This window comes from Lates calcarifer, linkage group LG12, assembly GCF_001640805.2.
Source record: "Lates calcarifer isolate ASB-BC8 linkage group LG12, TLL_Latcal_v3, whole genome shotgun sequence".
Taxonomy (NCBI): Eukaryota; Metazoa; Chordata; class Actinopteri; family Centropomidae; genus Lates; species Lates calcarifer.
In genome coordinates, this window is record NC_066844.1 from 24,130,691 (window position 1) to 24,156,229 (window position 25,539).

The window sequence follows — 25,539 nt, forward strand, 5'->3', positions numbered from 1 at the left end:
GAAATGGTCTTCTTATTTTAGCCCCTGTATCCTTATGTCAAATGTGTATAATTATGTGTAGACATCAGCAGACTGCTCGATACCAGATAAAACAGACTCCTTTCTGGAAACAAAGAGACTAAGAAACGTGAGAAATTGTTTCCTTTGATCTGATGTTTTTGCTCCTCTTGTTATGCGATGAGATGTGGATGTGAACAGAGGGAAAACCAGTTAAAGGTAGCATAATGGATAACATAAAGTGCACAATTCAGTTCAAAAACAAAACAGATATAACCCTTGATTCATGAAAAACAGCACTGATGCTGCTTTTGGACACGATCCAGCGCTTTCAGATGTATTCTACAGAACAAGAGAGAAACATACATGGAAGCCTGTAGCCCCATGATAAAGGAGACCCCCTCCTCAAATGGTTATCTGTTTTATCTGTTTTCAAACAGACAAAACAGACAGTGTGTGTGTGTGTGTGTGTGTGTGTGTGAATGCCCTGCTCTATTGGTTTCTACTGGTTCTAAAGAAAAGACTGGTTTTGTTAGTTTCAGTAGCCACTCCTCACAGAAACCGATTTAACTCTACTTATTCTTGGAGAGGGGCTGGTGTTTCCATTCACTTCTCAGAGGAGGAAACACAGCTCAAGGTAAGGTGTGCATCAAGTTTCAAATTTTCTTTCTAATGTTATATTAGAGTGAGGTGGTTATTTATACAGTTAAATCTCTTTTTCCTTTACTACAGCTCTACACAGAAATGTTTGGTAAAGGAACTGTGTTTTTCTTGAATTTACTATCAGGTTATTCACTACTTCTTACTTCATGTCATGTTCTAATTCACTCAGATTGAGATGCTAAAATTTACTAGTAAAAAAATGAAAAAATAAATGATGTAGATAGAATCACTTGTTACATGGCCATGTTTCAAAACTGAGCTTTTCTTTGTAGACTTTCATGGTTCCCTCATGATGAATCCTAATGGCTTTGGTAGTAACTTTTCCTGCAGTCCCACCATGATGCAGCTTTTTGTAGTTTTTAGTAAAATGTTTTCTATTTTAAAGAGTTAAAGTTCAGTTGAATTGTAATAATTCTGATGATGCACTGACTTTTCATCTGGCATCATCATCGGGTCGAATTTTAAATGTGTCCAATACTTTGGTTTGTGTTGTTTGTGTTTGTGTTGTCATGTTAGCATGTGAATGTTAGCTTTTAACTGAACTGCTATGCTATAGTACCACCAGCTGTACATGTACAGACTCTTTCATATTGTTTTCATATCTGATTCTGAAGATGGCAAATGTTTGTTTGGCAATGTTTAGCTCTAGTTTCTAGTATGGCCTGTGTGGTATGCCACTGAGTGAAACCTGAGAACAATGAGGAAACCAGCCTGTATATTTCAGCCAACTTTGTGACCTCTGTTGTATTACACACTCACAGACATACACTGTCATAATTACTAAGGTTTAAAATGGACCGAAACCAAAACTCACAGGTGAGAATGAATCTGACGATCCTTGGGACTGGACCAGAACAAACTCAACCCAAACCTCAGGAGAGGGAGCAGTGGGCCAATAAGCTGGAGTTCATCCTGGCAGTGGCCGGACACATTGTTGGTCTGGGAAACGTCTGGAGATTTCCATACCTTTGTTACAAAAACGGAGGAGGTAAATCTTTGCTTTTATGATTAACATTTTACTCAGCTGATAGTTGGCCTGTCGGGGCAACAGTTTGCAAATGCTGTAAAACCACAAAGGACAAGCTGTAGACTGTTAATTAACACATATTAATGCAGTATTATAACAAGAAATTTAATTTTTTTATTTTCCAGGGGCTTTCTTCATCCCTTATGTTTTGTTCTTGTTCACCTGTGGCATCCCACTCTTCTTCCTGGAGACATCTTTGGGCCAATACACCAGCCAGGGTGGAATAACATGTTGGAGAAAAATCTGCCCTCTTTTTGAAGGTTAATCTCGTACTTGGAGCTTGTGTTTATATCAGCTGTTTGAGTAACTTTGACAGTCTGTTTTGATCAGTCTACCCTCTATTAGATTGTTGTTCTTATCTCTGTTTCAGACATTAGTCAGGTGTGTTTTTGACATCACCGTCTCTCCTCAGGTTTAGGTTATGGAAGCCAGGTGGTTGTTCTGTACACAGGGGTGTATTACATCATCATACTGGCTTGGACGTTTCTCTACCTGTTTCATTCCTTCAAGTCTGAGCTTCCGTGGGCGAGCTGCCGCAACAGCTGGAACACAGGTACAGGGTAACATGGTTTGTGTGTGTGTGGTGTGTCTCCTTTGCTGCTCGGTTGTCACAGCCTCTTATTCTTTCATGTTAGATGGCTGTTTTGAGCACAGTCACAACCAAACATCCCCTCTGCACCTGTATGGAGAGAGTACATCTTCAGTTGTTGAATTTTGGGAGTAAGTAGTATCAGAATCATGTAAGGACTGGCGGTGTTTTTCCCCCTTTTTTATGTATGTCCCTTAAATAAACTTGACATTTTACAGGAGGAGAATCTTGGGCCTGTCCAGTGGAATTGAGAAAATTGGAAATATTCGTTGGGACTTGGCCCTCTGTCTACTTCTTGCCTGGATATTGTGCTACTTCTGTGTCTGGAACGGAGTGAAGACTACAGGAAAGGTACAGCACCATCATAATGTTAACTTGTAGTGTCGGATTTCATGTTAAAAAAAATATTTAATCTTAAAAAGTACACAAATATTGACTATTGGTTGTGTTTCAGGTGGTCTACTTCACTGCCACGTTTCCGTATGTAATGCTGGTGGTGTTGCTTGTTCGAGGTCTTACATTACCAGGGGCCAAAGATGGGATTATGTTCTACCTCTACCCAGACCCATCACGCCTCACTGATCCAGAGGTACTTTTATCACAAAGTCAACTGTTGCTGCAATCATCATCATCAACCAACCTTATTTTCTAGAAATTATGTTTATACAATGCGATTGCTGCCACATTATGTTCACTCACTGTGACCTTGTGAGGCAGGAGAGTCACAGGGACGTGGGTGACTCCAGACCAGGGTCCTGTGTGTGGTTAGGTTTAAGCAACAAAAACACTTTGGTTAGGGTTAAGGAAAGAAAGTTTTTGATAAATCACACTAAAGACTTGCTCTCTCCTGCCTTTAAGTAAGTGTTGACCTTTTCAGTCTTTAAGCAAGACCACAGTCTTTCCCTAACATTCCCTAACAGCTTTGGCTTCCTGGATCTTTACAAACCTCAGGTATGGATGGACGCTGGCAGCCAAATTTTCTACTCCTATGGAGTTTGTACAGGTGTTCTGACATCTTTAGGAAGTTACAACAAGTACAGCAACAACTGCTACAGGTTTGTATTATTATATCTTTGGTGACCCTATAGAATTCATTTCTATTCAAACGTCTTACTACTGACTGTAGTTTGGATTAATCATATCTCCAAATTCCACCTACAGGGACTGTGTTTACCTGTGCCTGTTGAACAGCTTGACCAGCTTCGTAGCTGGCTTCGCCATCTTCTCTGTGCTGGGATTCATGGCAAAAGAGCAAGGTGTGGATATATCGATGGTGGCTGAATCAGGTATGGACTTTTTATAATGCTTAACAGAAACCCAGAGTGATGCTGTCTTCTTTGTTTAAGAATATGACAATGTTCTTCATGTACTTTTACAGGTCCAGGTTTGGCATTTATTGCCTATCCTCGAGCTGTGGCTCTAATGCCACTTCCTCAGCTCTGGGCTGTTGCCTTTTTCATTATGATCATCTTCCTAGGATTAGACAGCGAGGTAGGACTACATATCAACTCTGTTTTTTAATTGTTAGATTCAGATATCTTAATAGAGTTCTTATTTATTAACATAATATGTTTTGTTGCCGCAGTTTGTTTATCAAGAGGCGCTGGTCACAACCATCTCCGACATGTATCCCTCATTCTTTCAAGGCAATTGTCGCCGTAAACTACTTCTTCTTGCCATTAGTGCAGCAAGTTTCTTTGTTGGCCTCTTGATGGTTACAGAGGTAAGTGGTTTCTTCAGTCAGTCAGTCCTGTATTTATGGTATATGCCGGTCTTAATATTAACTATTAAAACACATTTGTCTGCATCTTTGAACAAAAGAAAGAACATTTTTGTCTCTTTAAGAGTCATATTTACAAGAATAATCTACCTCTGTTAAATATACACACCATTTTATTTGCTGTACCTGTATATGGACCATATTAATATAATAACACACAATGCAATAACAACCTTTCATTGACTTTCACAGAATAATTCTGTTTCTTCTTATTCGTAGGGAGGTCTTTATATTTTCCAGCTGTTTGACCACTATGCCTGCAGTGGGATGACACTGCTACTTTTTGCTATTCTTCAGTCTCTCTGTATTGGATGGGTGTATGGTAAGGAGCTAGCTGCACTGTTAGATGCCTTTTTATAGACTGATGCTGTACAGCCCAGTCATTTTCAAACCAGTGTCTCTCCACCAAGATCCAAGAGTTTATATACTGTATATGCCAGATTGTGTTTGAGTGCATTGCGAAGCCATAACGCTGTATTAACGAACACTGCTTGTTTTCTGAAGGTGCAGATCGTCAATATGATAATATAAAGGACATGATTGGATATCGACCGTGGCCTTTTATGAAATATTGTTGGCAGTACTTCACGCCAGCTATCTGCACTGTAAGTATTGGAAATGTACACAGGCCTGCCTGGTAACTTTGGTCATGCTTTATAATCAAGCAAGTGTATCTGACAGCTGCCAGAGGCTTCTGTCCTGAGGCTAGTCCTTGTCTGAACCAGATGGAAACCAGCTCCATTAATGGGGTACTACAGTGTATAGCAACACAGAGCTGTTCGCCATCATTTTGAATTAAATGTTTAAGGAATCTGTGTAAGAATTCAGCTCATCACTGGCTTGTTTCTCCTGAAGAAATATTAAATTACAGGACGATCTAAAGAACTTAGATAAGTGATACTTTGGCCAAGAAATCTTGATCTGAAGCTATCACCACCACATTTACTTTAAGAAAAAAGATTTAGTAGTTGATAGAACTGAAGGTATCAAATATAAAATTGGAATCTTTTTCATGCCTTCTCTCATTTTCTCTCTGCTTGTGTGTTTTTGTAGTGCACATTATTGTTCTCTGTGATAAAATATACTCCACTCAAATTCAACCAAACTTACGAATACCCCTGGTGGGGCTACACCCTTGGAGGATTTTTTACTCTCTCATCAACACTCATGGTTCCTCTATGGATGCTATATTCTGTGAGTGTCACTCCAGGAACCCTGAAACAGGTACGGTCATATGTTGTTGATGTAACAAACTTAAGTAGGTCAGACGATGCAGTTAAAATGATTACAAATTTTTAAAAAACCCATCACAGAATAAATTAGTTTCAGAGTATTCATAATGGATAATTTGTCTTTTCCTTCACACAGAGACTGAAAGTTCTGTGCACTCCAGCAAAGGACTTACCCACTGCAGTGTTAAAGAAAGCATCAAATCATGAAGCATTTCAGACTTTCACAAGCTTGCACACTTTACGCAAGACAGAAAACCCTGAGAACGGAGAGAACAGATCTCAGAGAACTTCTTTTATTTAAACTGCAAGAGAAAAACAGAACGGCAAAGAAAAGAAAGATCTTTCAGCTGTTAAAATGTTTCAGACAACAATTTATGTCACAGAAGATTTTAAAAATCAAACTGTAAAAATTTTTAAAAAATATGTATTTATGTTTTAGGAAGGAAAAAATGTTTTTCCTTTGATTATAAACTGTATTATATACAGTATTTCTTGTGTACACCAGTTGGCAGTATGTAAAACAATGTATTTTGGTGAGATTATATTAATATCAATTACTTAATACCTATTATGATCATTACCAGGTAACAAACATAAGGTGTTTAAGACCCTGGTTAACAATATTAATATTCTAAATAAGTTTTGGTGCCATTAATGTTTATATTAAGATAAACTTTAAAATAAAATTAAGAGTGCTTAGTGCATATTTATAGGGTGCATTAGTATTCTAATTTTAGAATAAACAAAAAGCTTGAGAAAAAGCAAAATAGTGATATACTTCATGTAAATACATTGGGAAAAACGAGTATACAAAACAGGTAATAAGGTAGAGTGACAAAGGAGGTTGCGCACTTTACAATGCACCTGTAATGTAGCTTTCAGAGGTATAACAGACCACACCTGTGTGTCTTGGGCATGTGAAACTGTATGAAAACTGGATATACAGGCTGTAATTCAACACATTACAGAGTAATTACAGAGAAATATAAACCGTTCAGCCGTGCTTCGCTTTAATTATAGTGTAAGTACAGATAATGTGGGACATATCTCTGTTACTCCTTATCAACCTGCGCACAGTCCTCATGTAGAAAATCTGTTTCTGTTCCCATACTGAAGCTGAAACCAGTACGAGACCAGAGGCTTTTGCTGTGAAAACGAAAAACCTGTCAATAACCTGTCTGATGAAAACTTTTTAAAACTTCTTTTAAACCACTTTTTTCAAATGGCTAACTTCTTATCTTATTTGAACTTAACTCAGTTGTTTTATATTTGGTTTTTGAAAAGCACTTTGGTGGTCAATGATTTTGACAAGTGCTCTAAATAAACTTAATCCTCTAACTTTAGTGGAGGGAAAGTGCCACAAATGATTTGACTCCTTTATTGTTTATGAAATAACTATTATGACAGGACTATATATATATATATATATATATATATATATGTACACACACACACATATATATATATATATATATATATATATATGTTTAAAAAACAACCTAACAGACAAACAAAAAACAACAACTATGTTTCTGAAAATACACTCTTAACTCACTTTTACTGCACTTTACATTTCAAAACATCTTTCCCTAAAACTCATTCATTTTTATACCCAAATGTTTTTTGTTGTTTTTTTAAAAGTATATTATAATTTTTTTGTTAAATTATATCAAAACTACTTAATGAGTTTATGAACATTTCCCCACAGTTCCTGATTCTTGCTCAGGAGCTGTGCTTATACCTTGTAAATGGTCATATCCGACTCCCTTCATACTGGTCATCACTTATTCTAAGTTTTGGCCTCTGGGAGGCGCTGCAGGTCTTTGTTCAAAACATCCTGATGTAAGAACAGCGTATTTCCTGCAATAAGGGCTCTCGACTCTGCTCCATAGTAGCAGGTATACACATGCACCTCTGTGATGTGTCATTTTTCATTTTGTCTCTGACATAAAATGAAATACACTGAAGAGATGTGATGTTAAGTACTCAGTATGTATGACTAAATATATGTAAATATATAATATGACTAAAATAAATAGGCTACTGGACTGAACAGTGGTGCTTCTTCAGATCGGTTGAAAATAACAGTGGGACATCTTCTGCCAGAACTGTGACATTACACACAGACACAGGGAGGACCACCAAGCTGGTGCTCTGGTTATTTTATTGAATAATGAAACAGCTCAAATGTGTTAAAACATACAACTAGAACTTCAGCTAAGGTGTAGAATAATTAAGAATAATTTAATGTTAATGTTTGCACTTATATTATTTATTAATTCTCAGATAGGAGACTGGTTTTGGTCACCCAAACAAAATATGAAAGACATGCTACAAGAACAGCACAAATAACGTAGGGCAAACTAGCACATACTCTAGTGTTGCTCAGAAAATGAGTAAAAAAAAAATCTAACAAAATGCAAATATAACATACAGCTCTGGTCACGACAGCCTCCTAAAAGTTCTGAGGAATATTGTTAACTGATCACTTAAGGCACTTTTAAAACACTGAAAATAACACACAATGGTGGGGTGTGGAACAGAATAATAATAGAAACGACATAAATAAACATGGCAATCCTACTCCTGTCATTACCCACATCAGCCCAACATGCAACAGCATTGAACAACCACCCCTAGTGATTATTCGCAGAGTGAACTGTGCTGAGCAGAATAAAGTTGACCACCAGGGGGCGTTTCAGCCAGAAACACAAACAGTCTCTTCACTCTTCCAGGTCATATGGAGCCCTGTGATTTCACAGCCTCTATAGTCTTTTAAACTCCCTGAAAGGCAGTGCAGGGTATATTATCTATCTATACCTACACACCCAGCGTTAAACTACTCCGTTATTACAATAGTATTATCTGGTATAATCATAATTGAAAGGTAATGCTGGCAGATGTAATTTGTTTTCCAAATGTATAAACCAGTATACAGGTAGTTATTGTGCCATTAGAGATACATGTCCTTACTTTTTATTTATATACCTACTAATTATTATCTTATCTTTGATTCACATATTTTATACATTTTATATTTATTTTGACGTGTAATATGTACAGGAGACAGCCCTATCGTCTAATTACACACTGATACAGGTATTGATGTGAGACATATGAATTGGATGGACAAAATATTAGAAACACCTTTGAATATGACACAAAACAAAAAGTTCAACAGTGCCACAAACAGCAGGCTCCAACAGGACAATAAAACTGAATCAAAACCTCTAAAACAGTTTAAACAAAAACTGAATAATAATCTTCATGAAAGTGATAACAGGTTAGGTGGTGATAACCGTCTTATAGATACACACTGTTTTTTTTTTTTAATGTAATAACATGAGGTTCTCGTTTATCAGACTTTTGAGATGTGAGGGGTGTAATAAGATACTATAGAAAGTGTTTGAAGGACTTTATAATTTATTGAACACAGTACTGGTGGGCTGTAACATCTATGTGCAGGGTGGGTGGGACAGCTGAGCATTAGATCTTAATCCTTTGGTTCGCATGAGTGTCTGGGCCACTGTGAATGCAGAGATTAGACAGAGCACAGATCTTCTCACAGGGCCTCAGAGAAAGTGTTATTATTGTTACTTATTTAATGTTTATCCCACTGAAACACCATATGACACGACAGGACACTTAATGAAAACTTCGTCATTTTTTATTGATGTTCAATCACCTGTCAGGATCAATTCACATGAGGCAACTTGAACGATTTTCACGTTTTCAGTTAAGCCTCAAAGGAAAACAACCTAAAGATGACTGACCTACTGCCATGTGAAGCATCTTCTAAAAATTAGGAGACTGATTGATCGACCCTCAAAATGGTTGCCAGTTAGTTTCTAGTTGTTTGACAAATCATCTAAATGTTTCAGATGTCCTTGGAACAGATACTAGAAATGCACTGGTCACTAACCTACTGTATGTATTTTAATTTTACACAAAGCAATAAGAGATATCTGTACTCTGTGGTAAGATGTCTGATTTATTAAATGCAACAGTACAAGAACAAACCCTTCCCTCTTCTTCATACCTTGCTTCTTAACATTTCTTATTGCTCTCACCATAAGAAATTCAAATACAAAACTCAAAATGTGGTGAGAATATCAGCTTTTTTTACTCAGAGAAATCAGATTTTGGCATTTGAGTCACCCGGAGTAAAAACTGGTAAATGGGCGACATTAGGAGGGCCTTACTTTCCCTGGTTGACATTTGGCAAAGTGGTACAAAATGTTCTAGATTGGTCATATAATGCGTCTTCCTGACCCACTAACAGATTAGGTCTAGTTCCTGTTTGTCACAGGTACAGCACTTCCGGTCACAGTGTTCAACACACTGAGCCTCCACTGTTTTAAGCGCTTGTGTAGCTGTAAAGCAAAAGGCTAATTCCAATTACCTGTTGTTTTCGTGTGACTTAGGGCACGAGGCAGACACCCTATTGATCTAAGCTTTTTCAGACTTCTCACCTGCATCTCAAAGCCTCTATATCAATCTCATTTACAGCTCAACTCTCACATCCTTGTTGGACCAGATGCCCCACATAAGCAAATCACTCTGACCTTTCACTCACGCTAAAACCACTTTTAATTCCTGGATGTATAAACAACAGCAGTTGTGCAAAGATCTCCAGTGCTGTTTTGCTATAATTTGTCATTGTTAAGATCACTATTTGTTATTGTTAAGTTGTAGTTTTGAAATTCTTTTACATAGACATAAACTCCAGTGATGTGATTCAATCATAATGTATGCTCTAAGTTCATGTTAAACATAAAACTGTAAACAAAACAGAGCATTTATTGTTTGTGTGAGAAAGGTAGAAGAAGATAAGTTTTAAAGACTATCTATCTATCTGTCTGTCTGTCTGTCTATATGCAATTAATATAATATGTAACACAAGGATGCACAGTTCAGGTGGTTTCAGTTTTGATCTTTACTGCATTAATCTACACTGCATTGTTTAATGATGCTGCATTGATCCTCCAAACATATTTAACATATTTAACATTTAAAAATTACATGAACATCATTTAAATTCCAAACATAAAGCAGTTAACACTGAATTTTATTGTATTGTGCTTCATTAGGAAGCGATGGTGCAACAACAGTGCATCTCAAACAAACAAACAGACAAATGATATTTCATTATAAAGGCAACTAAATAAGAAAATACAGAGGAATAAAATAATAAAACACATATGACCTTCACTGTCTGCCTACAGAGGCAACCTGAGGTCTTTGACCTCTGGAGTCAGTACATGGTTGTTGTAATCACTTTTGAAGAGTACGTCAATTGAGGGAGACAGGTGTCACCTCTAACGTGCAGCCTGACTCCCAGACAACCTGCTCAACACCTCTGAATTGCGTACAAGGTGTGAATCCAATTTGTGGGGATTGAAGATTAGAAAGGGCCAAATCCCTCCGGTTTAACAGCTTGCTAGTGACAATTTTTGGATGCTAAGCAGATAAACACAAGCTCCTTGGTCTGGAAATCCCACTTGTGGGAATTGGCACGCTTATGAAAGCTGTGTGACAGATGGTTTCCTGCCTGGAGATCCAGGCCATTGCCATACATGATTGTTTTATTGGTAGAATTGTTACAAATCACTTTCTCATGCTGTGTCAACAATTTGAATGTTTGAAGAAAAGAAACAGTTTTCTTGCTGTACTTGGGACAAGAGGATACTCTTTATGTGTAGGCTAATTTTTAATAGGCGTTTGCCTGCTTTTATTAAATTTTCAAATGACCAGGTTATACCAGAGAGCCAGAAAAACACAACAAACAGCAAATAATAGGGGAGATGTATGACTACTAATTCATTAATGTAAATTGGACCACATTAAATCATTTTTATTGCTTCATGTCAAATTTCTAAAAATGTGCCAAGACTTTATAGGCAACCTGGAAATCATCAGAGAAGTACACCAACAAGTATATCTCCTTTTATAAAATCACTTTCTGTGACTAAGCCATGATGTATACACACACTATATTCAAAATTTAAAATACTCAATGTGGCATACAACACAATCTTATGAGAACAACATGTCCATGTGGATGAGTCTCTGAATGGATGTTACTCATCCGAGGGCCTGAGAGATCAGGGGGCCTCTTGATGGTCTGAATAAAATGAAAAATGTTACTATCACAGAGCTCAGCTTAAAGACAAAAAATAACCACAAAGGGATGAAAAACAAAAACAACAAGGACACACAAACAGTGTGTTTCTCTCAGTCTCAGGATGCGATATTGGAGGACTAAGGGGCCTTTTACCTGACTGTGCCCAGTGACCCATTTTCTCATTATTCATCTGTGCATTTACAGTTTAAGAGACATAAAAAAAAACATGAAATGCTCTGCATTTACACCCTTAAATATTTACAGAAATGGAATGCACACTTTAGAACTCATTATTAGTTACTGTATATAACTAATCAAAAGTATTTGCAATCCAGTTAATTCCAGTTCATTTAATAATTGAGCCATTATAAACAGTGCAAATATTACTAAATGATCAGCACCAAACAAGAATAGATCACACATGTGTTTTGTTTTGTTTTTTTCATTTACGTACAGTATGTAAGTCATGAAAGCATGTGAGGTGAACTTCCATTCACCACCATTCAGACTGGTGCATGAGCAAATCCTCAGCATCATATATTGAACAATGATATTTAATAGCAGCTTAAGGAGTCCCTGGCAACCAACCAAGAAAAACCACAGAGAAAATTGATTCATCTCACACTGACAGTATTTACAAATATACAAATATAAAAAAAAAAATGCATTTTCAAATACTAGCAATGATAATTAGTGATATGATACTATATGTATAGTCATCAAGAGAGATTGCTTTAGTTTTAATTTGATTATGTACTTCAGTGCAAAATAAAAAAATATTCAGTAAAAACAAACAGCTGGCATTCATTCAGTAAAAAGCTGCTAGTTGCCACACTAGTTGCTGCTGTATGCCAAGGTCCCAAACTAAGTTAATAGATTTAAGGGAAAGCAAAGTGGTTCAATAAGTATTAGAGCTTTATCCTAACCATGTAATTGAATTTTAAATCTCTAATGAAGTAAGCTCTCTTTCCTCATCAAAGACTGACCCTGCGGTGAGGTGATAACCTCAGGTATTGCCAAACATTGTTCACCGCAGGACAAACTGTCTCACTCCAGCCAGTAATCTAGTTATTTAAATTGGTATTAGGGTGCGTGTAGTGTGTGCCAAATAAATGCTTGTTTGGTTGGAGGATGGACGCTTTATGTGCATCTAACTCAGAATCAGAGTTTGAACGACCTGAATGGCCACCTACTCATGCATCAGATGATAAAACAAAAAATTTTCTGTAAACCCGTGTAACCTGTGTGTATCAACCTTTGTGTGAAAGTTTCTTCACTGAGAGTTGTTTGATTTTTCTCTCTTTCTCTCTCTCTCTCAAAAAAAAAACTATCTAAACTAATATTTCAACTGGAAAAGACAGAAAAGAAAGTTCTTTTCCTTCATGATCATTTTACATTACAGTATTTCTATGAATAGATGGTTCTTGTAAATGGTTTAGTGGCAAACACTCTTACCGTAATTGACAAATAGAATGGACGTTACTTGGCTACTGATCTGGTTATTTAAAGTGGCATTAAGGTGTTGAGAGTGGCAGCCAACAAGGTTCAAGGTTTAAATTCATTAAAAAACACCTGTCATACTGGCAGGGCATTATAATGCTGGCCTGCTGAGTGGCCAAGCTCCATCATATCTACAGAGATCTTTCTCCATATCTTTGCAAGGCAATCTTACACTATCTTACACTAAATTACAGGGACATGTGCATGAAATTCTGAATGAAAAAGTAATGCCTTAATGGAAGTTCTTAGAGTATTAGATAGAATGTGTGAAACACCTGGAAATAGAATTATGCAACTTCAAAGGCTACATAAAGTGGACCAGACAGCTGCTAACTATCACTGTGTTTAGCTGTAGTTGTAGCAAGTCTTCAGAGAAACACCCAGTGTCAGTGGCTGTGAATTAAAACAGTGTGTTTACCCAAAAGCACACTGAATCTGGTTAACTGCAGTGCTTGGTTCATCATCCATTGATCTTATTTACAAGCCAATAATAACAAGGTAATACGTTCTGGCTTGTCTAATTAAATCAGAACAAGGATTAGCCTTGTCCTAGCAGTTAAGCAGACCTGCAGGAACAACAGACTTATGTGATATAGAATACTGACATGTAAATCTATGTCATTTTTCAGCAGTTTAAATAAATGATGATGTTTGTTAATTTCATGAAAGAATGATTTGAAACTTACTTTTGTTACCTTTGTTTGAACAACGTCTGTACCATTCTTGTGAACATGATATCTTAGGAATGCCTTGAGGGAATTTCTTCAAATTTGGTACAAACGTTCACTTGAACTCAAAGATGAACTGATTAGATTGTGGTGAGCAAAAATCAAAGGTCAGTGTGATTGCACAAAGCATGTTTGTTGCTGTAACTCAAGATTACACACTCAAATTAACTGCAACCGGACTGGTTTCCCAGAGGCCTACAACCATAAGGCGGTAATTCTAGTTCTTTATAATAAAATCAATTCTTCTTCTATAATACGTTCTTGCAGTACAAGAACAATGCTGCTCCTCTTTACATAGATCGTCAACTGGTGGGAACTTTTCACCTGGTACCTTCTAGAACTTTAGCTTCAGCCAATTCTGCATCAATTTGGTTTTAATAGCAATCAGACGGACAGCAAAGAGCTGGTTCACCAGTTCTTATTTTTAGAGCTGCGCACATTTTCCACTTATTTATCTATTTTATATCCATTTAAAAAAAATTATTATTATTTTTGTGGATTTTTAATCTGTCAGCAAAGTAATTTGGTCAACACTAGGTGTTTTTATATATGCACTATAGCTGAATTGACCTGACTTCCTGAGACAGAGGGAAACACCACAAAGTCAGGTGGAAGATTGATTCAAAACTACCAAAAGAATTTCAGTATTTATAATGACTTCTGTTGTTGCTTGAAACTCCATATACTTTACATGCAACACTAGAATTCAAGGCTGGGACTCAGGGAAGGATCCATTCCTGTTAGTGGTGCCTTGGTTGCACCTTCAATTGAACACATTGAAGTGTTGGCTGGAACACTCAGAGGATGTGGGGTTTGGTAGGTGGGGGAGGGTAAACTGAATCAAACCTGCATTATGCTTTGAAGCTCCTTGTTGTCTGGTAAAAAGAAGCAGCTCTTCCACTTGGCTTTACACCTCAGTAAGTGGATTATCCTAGGATAAGAATGAGTAACACCCTGATGATGGGGACACAGTTCACTCAGCCCACAGCTACAGCATGTTAATGATGACCAGGAACAAACACAAAAAAGACTTGACTTCAGACTGGTGTAAATTGTAATTCTACTGCAAAGTTTATTGCAAGTGTAATTGCATGGAGCGGAGTCATTACACAATGGTAAAATGAAGACTTGCCTACCAGCCCAGTATGCCTAGAAGTTAGTGTACTGCAGAAATTGTACAGAGCCCCTCTGGAGACAGTTGAAGGAAAAAAGATATATTGTGTGGGGACGAGCTCTTACTCTGTGGCCATGACTTTCCTGACAAGTGGGAATGAGTGCAACCAATATTTACTCCATGCATAAAAGCAAATGACTGTAGTATGTCATTGTAATTCATTCCAAGGTTAAAATAAAAAGACATCAAGTCAAAATTGTTCATCTTGCTCCCATGCGTTATTATAGTGTGGCCAGAATTTAATAATCTCATTCCCACTCATGAAGAGAGTTGTGGCCATGGAATTGTATCTAGTTCCCACCCATTATTAATTTGTAGCCATGGAATGATTTTGTTCCCACATTATATTAACTCATCCCTACACAATATTTTTTTCCTTCAAATGTCACCAGAGGGGCTCCATACAATTGTATGAAATAACTGAGAATACAAATGGACAAATTACCATTTTCTTTGGATTTAACCAAACTAGAGAAAGACCTAAGGCATGGCCTCTGCAGTAATCTTTGGAAGCATGTTTTGCTTGACCAAATGGTAATCTCATTACTGGATAAACACTCAGGTCTCCAGAGTTGCACTTTTGACCCCTAATACCATCCATAATATCTGCATAGAGACACAGGTGTGCTTGTGAAATAGTTATGCTGCTTTTACAGAGACACAACTTCATATATAAGATATACCATTAAAACTCAGCATTTTGAATCAGTGCCTGACTAAACTGAAGTGCTGGACAAATTGAGATTCTTTTTTCTTTTCTATTTTTTTTTTTACAGGTAACTTACAGCAAATTTGAAATGGTTAGCTCAGAAAATACATTAGCTACATAATACTAGTCCTAAGATGTGAAAAAAGTTGTTGTGACATCTATCTATCTATCTATCTATCTGTCTATCTATCTATCTATCTATCTATCTATCTATCTATCTATCTATCTATCTATCTATCTATCTATCTATCTGTCTATAATAAACAGCATACTGTCTTCTGCTACAGTAAATGTGCTGCTGCAGTACAGCAAGTAAGTAAGCAAAGCACTGACCTGCACTCTGAAATCCTATTAACATATTGTTGGCTGTATACAAACTAAATGGATAGGCAACCTAATCAAATTACAGCAGTCAGTGCAAGACTGTCTTTAATGGTGTTTAGGACATAAACACATTTTGTTCAATTAAAAGGGCTTAATTCATTTAAAATTGTGCGCACACATTGTGTCTAAAGTATAATTCACTTAGCTCCCTCAAAGGAAATGCCATACAAGAGCAGAAACAGAGGTGGACAGATAGACAGGAATTTATGTCAGAGCTGTTTGTAACAGGAAAGTATCTGCTGCTTCATTGTGGTTTTGTCGTGTTGGAATGGATGAATAAGTGTATGTATTTTTAAAAAATATACCTTGAAGGAAAACCTTAAGAAAGAAGAGAAATCAAGAATCTCTCTATGAAATTGACCTTCGTGATTCTGTGACATTCATCATTTGAATGATGAAACACATGAAAGAAAACAAGTGATTATACTCAGATTACTCAGATTATGGGCTGAATTCTCATGCAGATCCTCTTTGCTCATCTTCTTGATCCACTGGGACTCCCCTGGGGGCTATATAACCATAGCTGTAGTATCACATGTAGCAAGTCACAGAGCAGACTCTTGGCTGCATTGACAGCACTCCAAGGCTACTCTACTCTGCCAGTCCAAATCCTTAATTAGCAAAGATGGAGAACGGCACAGAGGGCAAGAACTTCTACGTCCCCATGAACAACAGGACGGGGCTTGTGAGGAGTCCTTTTCATTATCCACAGTATTATTTGGCGGATCCATGGATGTTCAAACTACTGGCTCTCTACATGTTCTTCCTGATGTGTGCTGGCTTCCCCATCAACGGTCTGACACTATTGGTCACAGCTCAGAACAAGAAGCTACGGCAACCTCTCAACTTCATCCTGGTCAACTTGGCTGTGGCTGGACTCGTCATGGTCATTTTTGGATTCACAGTCACCTTTTATACTGCCCTCATGGGCTATTTCTCCTTGGGACCAATGGGTTGTGCTATTGAAGGATTCATGTCTACAATTGGAGGTAAAATGTCTTATTGTCTAGTACCATTTTAGTTTCTGACTGATGATTCTATAAAACTAAATTACAATAACAGATGCCAAGATTTTGAGATTCTCATAATAACCTCTGCTCCATTTTTGTACCAACAGGTCAAGTGTCTCTGTGGTCTCTTGTGGTTCTAGCTATTGAGAGATACATTGTGGTCTGCAAACCCATGGGCAGCTTCAAATTTACAGCCACCCATGCTTCAGTAGGTTGTGCATTCACCTGGATCATGGCTTGCTCCTGTGCAGTACCTCCTCTAGTTGGCTGGTCAAGGTAACAAGCTACTTCCCCAACATGGCTCACATGACCCTTGGGTGGCAGGATGGAGAATGGAGAAGACCTTATTGATACTCTTTCCACATCAGAATTACCAATATTGTTTCTATTTATGCATTTATCTGTGAAACCTGGCTCTTATTTTTGTAGTCTTGTCCATTTGTCCTGTTTAATTGGCGTTTTACCAACTTAATTATGCAGTTGTTGGGATGTGTCGATTTAACTGAAACCCAGTAGGGCTACAAACCATCAACACAGTCTGGGTGTGTTTACTTTTAATTTTTCCTCCAAAAAAAAAAGTGGGTAACATAGTTTAAACATGTTTGCTTCCAACCTGTCTTGTTTTGTGGCTGATCATGTTGTCATGTGACAGCTCATGTGACTGCTCCGCTGGCCTCTATCCTAGTAATGCAGGTGCTTCTTCAGTTCTCAGCAATCAAGTTGGTAAAATGTTGCCATAACCAACAGGGATGATGTCCAGACTTCAAATAAGACAGACTATAAATGTTTTATTTTTTTAAATTAAATTTTAAAAGTAAATCGTGACCATGGATACCACAGTCTTAAAACCAGCTAAAAGCTTTCAGTTTTACTTATTTAATTAAACACAATGCAAGGGTAAACAATATTGTATTAACCTAATGCTCTGAGGTACTGGAGGAAATAGTTTTCCAGCAGTAATATAGAGGCATTTGTGTTAAAAGCTTTATGTGTATATAGTTGGACTGTCATAAAAGAGACAATTGATCACATGTTTCCTGAAAAGCTCAATACTTGCATGCACTGGTACTGATATGTGTGAAAAATGTGGATGTTTCATGGCTGTAGAAATGGGTACGACTAGGTTCAGTGGTACAGGTATTGCTTTTGTAAATCCACTTTGGCCACTAGTCACTACCCATTCACGCCTGAACTGCACATTCATATAACCAAATGACACTGCCCTTGAATTTTGTAGTTTCATATTTAGTATCATATCAGTGCTTTTGCTGGTAATGTTTTACTTGTTGAGCTTTTCTGCAGATGTCACTTATGATTTACTTGCAACCCTTGCAATGTTTGGAGATAACTTTTCTCCTTTTTAGATGATGATCCTTTACTTCAACCACTGTACCCAATAAAACCTATTGATTATTGTAGTATTTGGAGGTGCAGTTTGAAAACGTACCTCCTGCTGTGCATGATCAAATATTACAGTAACTATAGCTGCATGCCAATCCCTTCCCAGCACAAGGTTTATGGCATTTCACTATTTCTTGGATTAGTTAAAATCAGATTGTAATGACATTACGATTATTATTAATTATCTACACACACAAGAAACCATTACAAAGAAACACACATAATATTACAACCGTACATGTTGCAGAGCAGTGGGTCACCACAAAGTGTTGATTTGTGCTCTACCTTTGGTCCTGCTACCATTATTACTTTGAATAATTTGATACTCATAGTACTGTAATCCCTCATGCAATCCTAGTATATTCATTATACAGTGGCACAGCATGTTGTTCAATTACAGTTCCTCCTAAGACCAATGTGCTTGACTTCCAAAATCTTAGGCTAGACACAGAAGAGATTATGATATATTGTATAATGTAAACACTGATCTCATGCATCTAATGCTGCATGTCTTGGCTTTACAGGTACATTCCTGAGGGTATTCAGGTCTCCTGCGGACCTGATTACTACACTCTGGCACCTGGCTACAATAATGAATCATACGTCATGTACATGTTCAGCTGCCACTTCTGTATTCCTGTCTTCACCATCTTCTTCACTTATGGAAATTTGGTGTGCACAGTGAAGGCGGTAAGAGACATGTTCTTTAATCTGTGTGATGTGAAGTGTGATGTCTTTAAATCCATTTTTGGATATTTCATACAGACTTCTACAACTTACCTAACATCTTGCCCCATTCTGTTTTAAATGTGAAATCAAACAAGAAGTATATACATGCAATAACTGATGATGACCTAATTTCCAGGCTGCAGCCCAGCAGCAGGACTCTGCATCCACCCAGAAAGCTGAGAAGGAAGTGACACGCATGTGCATCCTGATGGTGCTGGGCTTCCTTGTGGCCTGGACCCCATATGCTAGCTTTGCTGCATGGATCTTCTTCAACAAGGGAGCTGCCTTTTCAGCTACAGCTATGGCCGTCCCTGCCTTCTTCTCAAAGAGCTCAGCAATATTCAATCCTGTGATCTATGTGTTGATGAACAAACAGGTATGATACTACTGACACTAGTAAGCAGTCTATGTACACTTAATAAACTGTTTATAACGACCTATAACGGAGTAGTCAGTAGACAAAAGGACATTTTTTAAGGGTTTATTAATGTATTTGTCAACACAGCTCATGCAGCATAACATAGCTGTATTCATTGTTAATAATATATGACTGAACACATGATCAAGTCTTAAAAGGCTGTTAAAAAGAATGTTCACAGAAGACATGATGGGCGTGAATTAAGGTCAACTTACCAGATTTCCTCCAAGGCTTTTAGCTTTATCTTGTGGCCTACTTAAGACTTTTCTCAGTTGTCATGCCATCACAAATCTATTTACAACACAAATTTCTGAATATAGCAAAAATGCATAATGTTTTACAGCCATATGTTTATATACCAGTTACATGTGGGGATGCTTCAGAGGAAGATTTATATTTGTTAACAAATAGATTAATAAACACTTAAACAGTGTCCTTTAAACTGTATGTGCTTACAACTACATTATAGTGTGAAATAAACCATATGTTTCTATATACTTTTGAATTCAAGACAAGTATTACTATGAGAAATACTTTTGTTTATAGTCAGTGTTCACTGTATCTATATTTTCTTATTGTGTAATATATTCTGTTTTCAGTTCCGTAACTGCATGCTGAGCACTGTTGGAATGGGTGGTATGGTGGATGATGAGACCTCAGTATCAACCAGCAAGACAGAAGTGTCCTCTGTTTCCTAAACACGGACAAATCTCAACAACTCTGATGGATTTTTCGCATGGACTAATAACATTTCAATACGGACAGTGTTATCATTTGGTTACAATCAGTTGGGTCTCCAAGAAATACTGCAGACTAGGTTACCATGTACAACTAGGTTACCAATACAAATGTACGAGCACTTACTTTGTTCTGCCATATGGAAACTTTATATTTGAGGGCCAGAATTAATTTTCTTGACCTATTGTACATATATATTTTATAAATACTCATGATTGTAAATGTAGGTAAATAAATGCATGCATCCAAAATGTGTCTGTTTCTTTTAGTACACCTTTTATGAAACATATATAATTTTAGTTTAAAGTTTCGCTTATCTGTTATTTTATTATTTATTTGGAAGCAAATAGTGTGTGGTTGTCTGTCTACATGTTGTTAGCCGTGCCATAGACTGACTTTCAGTGTCCATGACCTATCTAGGCTCACATTGCTCACCTGGACAGGTCATGGATGAATAGGTGGATTATTACATGAACACTGACCACTTACATAGTCCCTTTATTTAAACTTCAGTCATAGAGCACCTGCCCTACACAAAATGCAGCTGAAAATGCCTCATAAAATAAAAGAAATAAAAAACAAAAGTGAAGAGGAAACAAATAACAAAATTTCTTGGGTCCATCAAATGGAGATTTGAGCATTCTCCAGTCTGTGTTAGTCTGAATAAGAATAATCAGCTGGATGGTTAATAAATAAATTAATGCATGAATAAAGCAATAACACTGAAAGCAAATTTATGAAGCATCATGGCAGAATACATTTGACATGGACGTATACATGTAAAAGACTATATTTACTCTTATCAGCAATCATTAAGCATTTTAAACTGCATCCTGTCTAGTTGTGGTGGTGGTTATGGTGGGGATGGTGGGAAAGGTGAAAAACAGTGTGAGGTATTTCTGCTGGTCCTCTTACAAATAACTCTCCGGTCATGACACAAATCCATCCATCCATCCTATAGCTATATTGCATATCCTTTGAGGATCGCTGGGGGGTTGAAGCCAGTCCCAGCTCACACTAAGCAAGATGATCCATGTAACTAGTATTTATATATACGCTTCAGTCAAGTATTTAAGATTTTTTAATGACACATAAACATTATTTACTGTGACGTTGTCTAGTTTAAACACAAATAGTACATTTTACATAGTTAGGAAATCATTCATCCAGCTGAAATGCTACACACTAAAAAATGCATAATAAAAAAAGAAAAGTTTTTTTTAAATGCCTGGAAATATGGAACAGTTTTCACTGCATGCATATATGTAGTTTTCAGATGGTATTAGAAGATGAGACATCAAATGCACTTTAATTTTATATTGGTGGTGTCAGCTTGTGTAAAGCAATCATAAAACAAGTAAGTGCAAAGGACCAAGAGGTTTCCTCTCAGTTGTAACAACAGTAATAAGAACTACTAAAATGTGTAAGAGATCATCAGTTGGGTGGTACACATGATGATTCAAAATTACAATCTATTACTTCAAGATTGAATACATTTATTTTTATTACAGAAAGAAACTTTGTACCTTTGTTAGAATGTGAGGATTTAAGAAAAGAGAATTTATTTCCTCTCCAGATAAATTCAAGATTTTCAACCTCAAACACAACTGCAGTAACACCCCTCCCAAAAAAAGGTGGGGGGTGGGGGGTGGCGGATACAGAGCTGTGTTGTTGAAACTTTTATAACAACACGCCTCAACCACCTAATGATTATCCGGTGTTAAGATGAATTACTGAGGCTTACACAAAACACTAATTCTCAATCCCCCTGTAATCCACTTTTTGAACAGTATAAAGCTAACGCCTAGACCTGACATGAGATGCACAAGAAGGGGTTAGCACTCTGTTGGACAAACTGCACACTGACGGTCCTTTAATTGAGAGAAGATGGAGAACGGCACAGAGGGCAAGAACTTCTACATCCCCATGAACAACAGGACGGGGCTTGTGAGGAGTCCTTTTTATTATCCACAGTACTATCTGGGGGATCCATGGCAATTCAAAATTCTTGCTGTCTACATGTTCTTCCTGATCTGCACTGGCTTCCCCATCAACGCTCTGACTCTGGTGGTCACTGCTCAGAACAAGAAACTCCGGCAACCTCTCAACTTCATCCTGGTCAACCTGGCTGTGGCCGGACTCATCATGGTCTGCTTTGGTTTCACCATCACCTTCGTAACAGCTCTTAACGGCTATTTCATTTTTGGACCAATGGGTTGTGCCATTGAAGGGTTCATGGCTACTTTAGGAGGTATAATATACAATAGGACGTTTAGTACATGTTATTGCATATTGTTGCTTTAGATTTTATATATCTTTAAATATCTACCAAAAGGGTCTCATGCAACTCTGGCTGTAACCAGATGTTTTCTATTCATTGATTGTCTCACAGGTCAAGTCGCTCTCTGGTCCCTGGTCGTCTTGGCTGTTGAGAGATACATTGTTGTCTGCAAACCCATGGGAAGCTTCAAATTCACTGCAACTCATGCAGGAGTTGGAGTTCTTTTCACCTGGATCATGGCTCTCGCTTGTGCTGCCCCTCCGCTTGCTGGCTGGTCTAGGTAATTCAAATATCAAACATCTGGGCTGATACACTAAAACTAAAATATTCAGAGAAGCTACACATTTTTTGAAGCCTGTCTTAAAATGGTAGTCACCCGCACACATGTATAATGTAACTAGTCAGCATGGAAACAGCTGTGATGACCATACACTGCTGCAATGTACATACAGATAACTAAGTACTCTTTACAGATAGACTTGAAAAAAGGTGAACCTATCCTTTAATTTTGACAATGTGTGAACCAACCTTGCATCACAAAAAATGTTCTTAGAATCAGAAGCTTTTGTTAGAAAAAAATATGACAAAAATTATGACAAACAACAAGCAAATTTCAGCAATATAGTAGTTTAGGGACAATTATGTACATTATAAAACTGATGTATCACTGGTGGCATCACCCTCTGGTTTCTGAAGGGAAGCTGACCCTAATACATTTAGCCAAGCATCACTGGTGCAAATAGCCCCAAACCCCCATGGTAATGTAATCTCATGGGATTGTGTATAATTAGCACGCCACTTTCAGGACATTTTGCATGTCACACAGTTTTAGTCAGGGTTAGTGTCAGAGGGAGGGTTAGGGGTTAGTAGGTAGAGAAATGACGAAGCGTGAAATGACATGTAAAAAGCCACAAATGCAAGGTGATGGATATGTGATATGACTTAAGGAAACTGATGTGTTAATGCACCATAGAGCTAGATTTGTAACTGATTATGGAAAAAACTATAGCGATTTTGTGAATGATTTTGGCAACTCCAGTGGAATAGTGTAAGATGTAAGTGTAAACTAGCATTAAATGTAACTATTCACATAAAGAACAAGTACCTCTACATCAAACTTAAATACTGTGCTTGCATAAATGTACTTGTGCTCCAACACTGCGCTGCACACTGTTGGCAGTATCACTTGGATATTTGTACTAAGAGAGAAAACAGCAGTAGCTGAACAGCTGATCTGCTGTCACACAAGATTTCACCTGCAGCCCAGTTTAGTCTGACACAAAGAACTGCCTGTGCTGTCTACACAAATGTATTTTCCCACTGAGCAAAAAAAAAAAAAAAAAAAAAAAAAGTGAGACCAGGGATGTTGTGGCTCATCCAGATCTGCTGCTGTTGCTTCATTCATTATTCTACAGTTGGTGAAATGGGCAGGCTGCAGCTAGGGTGCAAACACATATTTAAGAATTAAACAATCAGAATTCAAACCAATTGAAATGTAAAAGTGAGAAAAGTGTGAATGAAAACTTTTCTTGCTTCCAAAATGGTCTCAAGTAAGAGTGAAAAGTATGTTCATTAACTTTACTGATTCCTACAGCTCATTTGTTATTCAGTAGTGAATGGTTTTCTCCCTCTCTGTTCTCACTTAGGTACATTCCTGAGGGTCTACAGTGCTCTTGTGGACCAGACTACTACACTCTGGCCCCAGGTTACAACAACGAATCATATGTCATGTACATGTTCATCTGCCACTTCTGTTTCCCTGTTGGCACCATCTTTTTCACTTATGGAAGCCTTGTGCTGACAGTCAAAGCTGTAAGTCTTACTTTCTTAACTGTTCCATATCATAAACTGTGCTGCAGTAGTCTGTCATCCCTCAGATAAACTCACTTGTACCTGTAACTTTAACACCTACATCCCCTACCACCCAGATGTGATAAGTGTGTTTGGCATTTATACTTGTGCAAAGGGCTGCTGTATATTCATCTATCTAACCTCCTTCCTGCTCCTATTTTCAACATACTTCAGGCTGCATCCCAGCAGCAGGACTCTGCATCCACCCAGAAAGCTGAGAAGGAAGTGACACGCATGTGCGTCTTGATGGTGCTGGGCTTCCTTGTGGCCTGGACCCCATATGCTAGCTTTGCTGCATGGATCTTCTTCAACAAGGGAGCTGCCTTCACAGCTACAGCCATGGCCATCCCTGCCTTCTTCTCAAAGAGCTCAGCGTTGTTCAATCCTATTATCTATGTGCTAATGAACAAACAGGTCAGTCTATTACTACGGTCTAGCAACTGTTACTGCGAAAACCAATTGTCCTTGGGAAAGGTGCCTCTTCATGATAAGTCTCCCTTTATAAGGAGTATATAAGTTAAAACTGATGGCTTTGTTGTTGGTTAATAATTTGTTTAATCCTCAGTACTTATAAATGTTGCTATGCAGTGCTTTTCCATAAAATTAGACATTACTTGATTTATTGGAGACAAGAGCAGCATAAACATTAGCCACAACCTAGCAACCCAAACACGGTGGTTATTAAGAGCTTATTACTGTGACTTATCAGAGAAGGGCATTTTTAAGTTCCCCATTTGCTATTTTTAAGTGGTAAATAAATATTCAAAAAATGATTTATAATGTGGTGTAATGTAGTTATAAGAAGACATGAGTATTTATTAATTTTATTAATTAATTTGCCAACAACTATAAAAAATATCCTTATATCTTCTTATAACTTCATTATTGTGTGACACTTACTAAATGTTTGTATACTATTGCTTTTATTGAAACAAATTTTCAGATTAGTGCTTGTATAGTCTTTCATTTGCTGACTTACTGAGAAACCACCTTTATATTTCAGTTATACAGTTATATGCATGATCTCCAAATGAGGGTTTCTTTTTGTTAGATTTGTATAATATTACACTTGATATCTCACCCCTGTATGCTTTCACCTTTTCAGTTCCGTAACTGCATGCTGAGCACTGTTGGAATGGGTGGTATGGTGGATGATGAGACCTCAGTATCAACCAGCAAGACAGAAGTGTCCTCTGTCTCTTAA

At 37.4% G+C, this 25,539-nt stretch overlaps 3 protein-coding genes across 3 annotated transcripts; all 3 read left to right on the plus strand.

Moving 5' to 3' along the window:
- The first annotated feature begins 900 nt into the window (after positions 1–900).
- Positions 901–6,687, plus strand: LOC108889345 (sodium- and chloride-dependent GABA transporter 2). The gene is made up of 14 exons (XM_018685744.2): positions 901–1,648; positions 1,813–1,947; positions 2,100–2,240; positions 2,323–2,407; positions 2,495–2,627; positions 2,731–2,865; positions 3,228–3,331; positions 3,438–3,562; positions 3,655–3,767; positions 3,862–3,999; positions 4,276–4,378; positions 4,561–4,661; positions 5,110–5,280; positions 5,425–6,687. The coding sequence occupies exons 1-14, from the start codon at positions 1,453–1,455 to the stop codon at positions 5,587–5,589; spliced, it is 1,845 nt and encodes a 614-aa protein (XP_018541260.1). The 5' UTR covers positions 901–1,452; the 3' UTR covers positions 5,590–6,687.
- Positions 6,688–16,532: 9,845 nt separating this feature from the next.
- On the plus strand, positions 16,533–20,390 carry LOC108889378 (green-sensitive opsin). Its single transcript, XM_018685804.2, has 5 exons — positions 16,533–16,896; positions 17,025–17,193; positions 18,843–19,008; positions 19,184–19,423; positions 20,065–20,390. The coding sequence occupies exons 1-5, from the start codon at positions 16,533–16,535 to the stop codon at positions 20,161–20,163; spliced, it is 1,038 nt and encodes a 345-aa protein (XP_018541320.1). The 3' UTR covers positions 20,164–20,390.
- A 1,700-nt stretch (positions 20,391–22,090) lies between these two features.
- On the plus strand, positions 22,091–25,539 carry LOC108889380 (green-sensitive opsin). The gene is made up of 5 exons (XM_018685805.2): positions 22,091–22,454; positions 22,596–22,764; positions 24,131–24,296; positions 24,510–24,749; positions 25,441–25,539. The coding sequence occupies exons 1-5, from the start codon at positions 22,091–22,093 to the stop codon at positions 25,537–25,539; spliced, it is 1,038 nt and encodes a 345-aa protein (XP_018541321.1).

Coding starts and splice junctions, on each gene's coding strand:
- LOC108889380 (XM_018685805.2), top strand. CDS start 22,091: ATGGAGAACGGCACAGAGGGCAAGAACTTCTACATCCCCATGAACAAC. Junction 22,455..22,595: donor GTTCATGGCTACTTTAGGAG/GTATAATATACA, acceptor ATTGTCTCACAG/GTCAAGTCGCTCTCTGGTCC. Junction 22,765..24,130: donor CCGCTTGCTGGCTGGTCTAG/GTAATTCAAATA, acceptor GTTCTCACTTAG/GTACATTCCTGAGGGTCTAC.
- LOC108889378 (XM_018685804.2), top strand. CDS start 16,533: ATGGAGAACGGCACAGAGGGCAAGAACTTCTACGTCCCCATGAACAAC. Junction 16,897..17,024: donor ATTCATGTCTACAATTGGAG/GTAAAATGTCTT, acceptor TTGTACCAACAG/GTCAAGTGTCTCTGTGGTCT. Junction 19,424..20,064: donor ATGTGTTGATGAACAAACAG/GTATGATACTAC, acceptor TTCTGTTTTCAG/TTCCGTAACTGCATGCTGAG.
- LOC108889345 (XM_018685744.2), top strand. CDS start 1,453: ATGGACCGAAACCAAAACTCACAGGTGAGAATGAATCTGACGATCCTT. Junction 2,866..3,227: donor CACGCCTCACTGATCCAGAG/GTACTTTTATCA, acceptor TACAAACCTCAG/GTATGGATGGACGCTGGCAG. Junction 4,379..4,560: donor CTGTATTGGATGGGTGTATG/GTAAGGAGCTAG, acceptor TGTTTTCTGAAG/GTGCAGATCGTCAATATGAT.